This window comes from Thunnus thynnus, chromosome 8 (assembly GCF_963924715.1).
Source record: "Thunnus thynnus chromosome 8, fThuThy2.1, whole genome shotgun sequence".
Classification (NCBI taxonomy): Eukaryota; Metazoa; Chordata; class Actinopteri; order Scombriformes; family Scombridae; genus Thunnus; species Thunnus thynnus.
This window is the reverse complement of record NC_089524.1, coordinates 15,275,528-15,282,518: the sequence shown is the minus strand read 5'-3', so window position 1 is coordinate 15,282,518 and position 6,991 is coordinate 15,275,528. Positions and strand designations below refer to the sequence as shown.

The 6,991-nt window shown below is 38.6% G+C and overlaps 1 protein-coding gene across 1 annotated transcript; it reads left to right on the top strand.

The window, feature by feature from the left end:
* The first annotated feature begins 2,246 nt into the window (after positions 1-2,246).
* b3gnt7 (UDP-GlcNAc:betaGal beta-1,3-N-acetylglucosaminyltransferase 7) lies at positions 2,247-6,612 on the top strand. Its single transcript, XM_067596727.1, has 2 exons — positions 2,247-2,493; positions 3,997-6,612. Coding segments are annotated over exons 1-2 (1,257 nt in total). The 5' UTR covers positions 2,247-2,491; the 3' UTR covers positions 5,252-6,612.
* The last annotated feature ends 379 nt before the right edge of the window (positions 6,613-6,991 follow it).

The following is a 6,991-nucleotide window of genomic DNA, read 5'->3' as shown; positions in this document are numbered from 1 at the left end:
GCTGAGAGACCTTAAGACTGAAAATGAAATACAGTATTTACAGTACTTTGTGATTTCTTAGATTATAACACCTGACAGAAACCAAAATCCTAAGTTTTTTTTTGATATCCAGTAACTGTAGGCAAGATGTGTGAGTCCTGTTGCAGATATGCATTCATCAGAAGTGATGACCTTCTTTTGGTAGGCCTATAAAAGTGATATGTCACTTTTATTGGCTGTCAAATATATGAAATCCTTACTTACACAATGGCTGTGAAAGGCTGGCAAGCTGATAAAAACCAGTGGAGTTTGCTCTGTGACATCACATTAACACCAGGACCTCTTGCTGACGTCAGTGACATACCAAACAGTACAGAATAATACCACTAAGAGTTTAGCAAATTATTATGGCGCAGTTAGTTATTGAGGCTGCTCCCTCAAGGTCAATATCACAAGCAAACAGTTTATATAAACCGAAGAAATTCACAATTTACAAGTTTCCATTGTCACCTCATGGTAGACATTTTGATTTGAAGTGGTTTGGTCACTTTATATATTTAGCTTCACATAAAGTTGCATTTATGAATTTCTGGCCACTAGAGGGCTGAAAGCCAACAAAACCAGCTGACAATTGCATAGTCATCACTGTATCACCAGCTTGTAAAGTTGTTGTCGCGAGTGTGTTAGAAAACACCCATTTACACATGAAAGAGACATGGAGCAGCATTCGCATTCAATTGCAGTTTCTCACCATCTGATGGATGTAAGTATATGGTTGTACCTCAGACCCAAGTGCACAGTAAATGTGCAAAGGTTATGACACTAAAAAAGCTGACCTACATAGCAACAGGGATGTGTTAGGCAGAGGTGTGTTTAGGGTATAATTAGATGGTTTGAACAGTTATGTGCATTGAGCTGTAACAGTGTATAGTTATTAGGCAAATAAATTTGTTTTTTATTATCTGTTTCTTGTGAAGGTATCATACAGTAGCATCTAGCTGCAAATAGCAGTAATAGTAGAAACGAAACTACTGGTGTCAGTTAATGTTATACAGTGATAAGATATATGGCATAAGTATTAATATAAGATGTAAATAGCCATTGTTCAGTGTACACTGGTACCTTAGTGTGTTGAGTTGAAGAGATGATGGGCTTTTCAAAGATGTTACTTAAGTATAAATGGGGATTGGTGCAATAAAAATAAGTTCCTTCTATGTCGTCATTTTAGTGGGAAATTATTAATTGATTCTGATAAGTGAACACGCCTGGAGCAGCGAGGTAAGTTGTCACAGTGGTGGAAAGTAAGGATACATTTACTCAAGTAAAGTATACTTGTGTAAATGTGTCGTTACTTACTTTAGTATTTCCATTCTCTGATATTGCTACTTAAGATATGATTTTAGTTCAAAAATATGAGGAGACCAGGATAACTATTTATTACAGGAAAATGCAGATAGAAGCAGGAAAAAAAATCAACGCATGACTGTGTCAACTATGGAGCTTTGGAACTTCAGGATACGTTTGGATTCAAAATATAAATCACAGGGCTGTAACAACTATTGAGTACATATAGTCCTCAGCATTGTTTGAGGATTTTTTTCAGGTTTTTAAACCTGAAAAGGAGTTCTCCATTCTAAAAGTATGATATTTTTATAATCAGAATTCTTAAATTTGACTGTTTTGGGCTAAATGTATATATTAAAATAAAGGGATTTCATATTTCTTGAAATTTATATATTATTCCTGCAAGTGTGGGTCTGTGAAACACTTTTTACACAATAATGTAGGGAGATCAAATTTGCAGAAAATGCAGTTTATCACTTAAAGTGGTGTAGAAAATGCTGAAAAACTAAATTTTACAGTCATTTTGGTGGTTGGTTAAACCTCGTGTCAGAGCCGTTACAGGGAAGTGAAACTCAGTTTCACACGTGAGAAATGATATGCACGACATGATTGCATCACATGCCAGTTCCCCTTATCACATCCAGAACCTCCAATAAAACGAATAATACTTGTTTGGTACATTTCACTCTCACAGGTGACGGTAACAAAAGAAATCCAAGAGGCTATTTTTCTTTGTCTTAGAGGTTATTGTAAACTATGATGGATCTTGCTTGTGGTGAAAGTCCTGTGTGTACACTCACGGACTCTTGCCTCCCTCCATGTCCATTCATCATCCGCGTCCTGTGAGTGTGCGTGTGCGCGCGCGCGCGCGTGTGCGTGATCCACGTAACGGGGGCCGAGTCTTTAAAAGGGGATCTCGGCGAGGGGGTGAGAGCAGTCCTGAGCAGCGCTCATTACACAGCGCACATCTGCAGCTTCTCTGCTCCCTTATCACAACTCAGTTTGCAATAAGACTGTATCGGATCTAAAGGATTATCTTATCATTTTGCCCCAAAGCCAAAGCGACATAAACTCAAAGCCATTCGACTTTTCTGTGCTCAACAATCAGCATTTTATTGGTTTATTTCCTCGAAGAAACCCTCACAGATCGGATAAATCATTAGAGAAAATGTAAGTGCCTTTTTAAACATTTCTTTTAATAGTAGGCTATTTAACTTTTTTTTTTAACGCTCGTTATCTATTTTATCCTCTCTGCATATTAGACACAGAACCATCCTTCCAAAGGTGTCGGACAACGCAAAATGTTAAAACTGCCTTGAAGTAGGCTAATTCATCAAGATTTTAACTTATTACTTTTACGGAATACTTCTTGCAATTAGGTGAACAATATGTCGCTCCAATCAAAGAGCAATTTTTGGGAAAAACAAGAGCAACAAAAAAAAAGACAAGGATGAGCTTTTAAAGCATGAAGCTCTGATTTTCAGGCAAATTTTCAAGGTGATACCGTGGATCTGTAATAGTATAGAAGGGGGTTAAAATATGGAAAGAATTCGACAATATAGACTTTCTTGAGATTGTCTGAAGTGTCCCGATCGATTCTGCCTTCGTTTGAAGATGTATCTCCAAAAAACTCTGAAGTGAATTGTCATTGACAACAAGTGTAGATGGCTCTAATTTAAAGGCTGGATTTCGTTAAAATGACCTTTTTTTGATTGCATGGACCTGGTTCCAGAATTGGCTATATAGAATTCACACTGTTTGTAGTTATTAAAGGAAAACTCTCCTTCAAAGGTAGAAACCAGGGGGCCCCACATGGGAGTGTCTCTGGGGTCGTGTGAGTGTAACGAGCCCTGGCATGACATGATGGAAACGTGAGAATTTGACGTGCAGTACTTACTTCACTCTCCAAGTACATTCCACATGTTCTTTCAGAGGTGACAATGGTTCAATAAAAAGTGACACCTTATGTGAGTCAGTCTGACTGTTAGCGTGTTGAAAATTATATTACCCTGCTGCTTGTCTTTTATTGTTGGGCATAGGTTAGATTACTGTAAAACCTAGGCTATGATGGAAACAGTTACCTTTTATATATATATATATATATCATATTTTATGGTGTGTATGCAAATATGAATTACAGAGAAAGCTCATTGTCATCATATTGAAATTTTATTCTCTCAATATGCTGTTCTTTGCTTTACCGGCTACACATAAAACAACAAACATTCCTCTTTAGGTATAGTAAACATGATTCAAAGGATCATTTATTACTTTTGTGCATTTTCATCTATATTTTCATCGTTTTTTGTTTTTTTTTAATTTTATTTTAGACCTAATGTATGTCCATGGTATCAATGAATAACTAATTTCAATCATTTGGTATGTGATTCTTACTATTAGACCTATAACAGTTAAATAAATAGAAATAAGACTATTAAAAGATTAATTTCCACATTTTAAAATAAAAACAAGACAAAAAACAAAAAATCTCAGCTAACTTTTAAACTCATTGTATAATACACTCAGTAATATGTAGGGCTTCTTAATGTATCATATGATGTATCATGACATTTATATAATTCAATATTTACCTTTTCCTCTATCAAAAGGTATATGAGTTTCATAATTTTGCCGTATCTGTGACCGACAACTGTGATCTTTGTCTTCACCTAGGATGAACAACAGAGATCGCTGGAAGGTGTACAAGAGGGTGAGTGTCATGTTTTTCCTGGCAGTGGTGGCTCTTACTGTCGTCCAGAGAGGGAGCATCAATATGGGGGCTTCGTTTGAACTCGAGAGGCAGGCTCGCATGGATGCCTCTGAGGAAGTGGAGTCTGGTGCTGCCCTGCAAAAGAGGACAGATTCCTACCTGGGGATGAAAAGCTTCTGGAAGGTTAGCAAACACCAACCACTGCCTCGATCTCGGGCCACCACACAGAAACCCAGTGTCACTGAGGACAACAGCCCCAGAACCTGGGATGTAGCCAGCTCCAACTGCAGCGCCAACCTCAATCTCTCTGGCCAGGATTGGTTCAGGGGCCTGGAGAACAATTTCAAGCAGTTCATGCTTTATCGACACTGTCGTTACTTCCCCATGCTCCTCAACCACCCAGATAAGTGCTCAGGTGAGATATATTTACTCATGGTAATTAAATCGGTGGCCACCCAGCACGACCGCAGGGAAGTCATTCGAAAAACCTGGGGTAAAGAGCAGGTGGTGGACGGCAAGAGGATAAAGACCCTCTTCCTTCTTGGTAAACCTTCCAATGAGGCGGAGAGAGCAAATCATCAGAAGCTTGTGGAGTATGAGGACTACATCTACAGGGATATCCTCCAATGGGACTTCTTGGATAGCTTCTTCAACCTCACGCTCAAGGAGACCCACTTCCTCAAGTGGTTCCACACTTACTGCCCAAGAGTGCGCTATGTCTTCAAGGGGGACGATGATGTCTTTGTCAGCGTAGAGAACATTGTTGAGTTCTTAGAAAGCAGCAACCATGCAAAGAACCTGTTTGTCGGGGATGTGATTTTCAAGGCTAGGCCCATTCGTAAGAAAGAGAACAAATACTACATCCCCCAGGCTTTGTATAGTAAGACACACTACCCTCCATATGCAGGTGGAGGGGGTTTTCTGATGGATGGCACCCTGGCGAGGAGGCTTCACTGGGTCGCAGACACCCTGGAGCTCTACCCCATTGATGATGTCTTCTTGGGCATGTGTCTGGAGGTGCTTCAGGTCACTCCTATAAAACACAATGCCTTTAAGACGTTTGGCCTGGTGAGAAATAAGAACAGTAAGTTGAACAGAGAACCTTGTTTCTTTAAGAGCATGATTGTCGTGCACAAGCTGCTCCCTTCGGACCTCATGCACATGTGGAATCTGGTCAACAGTGACCTGGTCTGCTCGCAGAAAGTGGAGATCCTATAGCTTGACAAAAGCACCGAGTAAGGACAGCGCTGACAAGCTGAGCTGAACCTCGGTGGATGCTAGTATGAAAGTAAAGTCAAAAGTAAATGTTAACAGCTCTGTTAACTCTCCTTTCTGTGGAGAGGGACCAGGACGGTATTTGCATTCACTGTTTCTGTGCAGTAATGTGATTTTTGGAGGAGCTTCCTTAAAAGTTAAGTAAATTATACAGAGTTTTATAAGTTGAAATTAGAATTGTGTATTTATATTGGCATTTTGAAGGTCTCACACTGTCGGCACACAGATTCAGAGACAATAACCAAAGTGACTTGCCCTTCAGTAACAGGCTTCTTACACTGTTGCACCATCAGACCCCCTCCCACCCCACCCCCAGTAAACACCTATTATTCTGTTTTTTTATCAGCCAAGAACCTGAGAATCTTGTGGCAGTGAGCTGACACCGAATCACCAATTATAACACACCCCTTAATGTGAATACACATCAAATATTTGGGTAATATTGATGATGAGGACAAGTGGTAAACAAATGATGAATATGTTTTATCTGCTGTAGCATAATGTGTTTTTGGATTGTTCAAAGGGAAATAATGCATGATTTAGTTTTATCTAAAGGAAGAAAAGGGTTAGTATTATTGGTCCCCTAGAGGCCTGGTTCTGAAAGCCATTGCACATACTGCACAGCTGCTAGATATGCTAGCATTTTGGGTTTGTACAAAGTCTTTCACAGTACTTCCACTTGGACCAGCAGAGCAAGCTGCAGTGGATTAAAATGTTTTCAAGCAAGAGAAAGAATCTCTCTACCTCAGTGATTCGGTCCAAAACTTTCAATGTCATCAGAAATCACCTTTCCTACAGGAAACCATTGTCTGCATATACATATTCCTAAAGTAAGATTTTAATCACTTTTTTATTGTAGAGGTCCTTGCACTCATTTTTTTTGGAATGTGACTGACTTGATCTGGACGTCTACTACTCCTATACTACTGGAAACTTTAAAAAAAAAAAAAAAAAAAAAAAGTCTAAACTTGTGATATGTATGCTGTCAATGGATTTGAATGTGCTGATATACTTGACATGAATTTGGTAGAAGGTTTACAATGACATTACGAACTAAAACTATTGCTGGTACGAGTGTATGACATGTTAATTTAACAAAATGGGGGCAAATGTGGGGTTCTTTTATTTAATTTAAAGCATCAGATGAGCATATTAACGGAATGTTCAATGATTATTAAGCGGAACATTGTGGGTATAGTGGGTGATGATTATGTCTAGGTAATGTAAATATACTGTATGTTAACATTAAAATGTACATAAAATGTCATTTGTAAATAAACGTCTAAAATAAGCTTTGGTCATAACACTTGTCTTTTCAAATCTGTCCTAGATTGGCTGTTTTTGTGTTTGGACTTATCAGCATCCAACATCAATGTGAAAATCCATAACAGGTCACCCAACAATAGTGTCCAGTGTTGACATGTGGGTATCAGTTACGCAACTAAAGAAAACATAAATCCTCAAACAACCATGCAGGTAACAACGGTGTACTCCAAACAACATGTAAGAGTTCATATTATCAGTGTTCAGCAACTTAACCCAAGTGTCTGTTCTGTTTTCTCTAGTGTCTGCCTGTGATATCAAAGAACTGTCACTTGTGTAAATTATACACTGTTTGAATAGAAAAGACAGCTGCGTTATAACTTTTAAAGAACATTCATATTGAGCCAAAAGAAATATGAA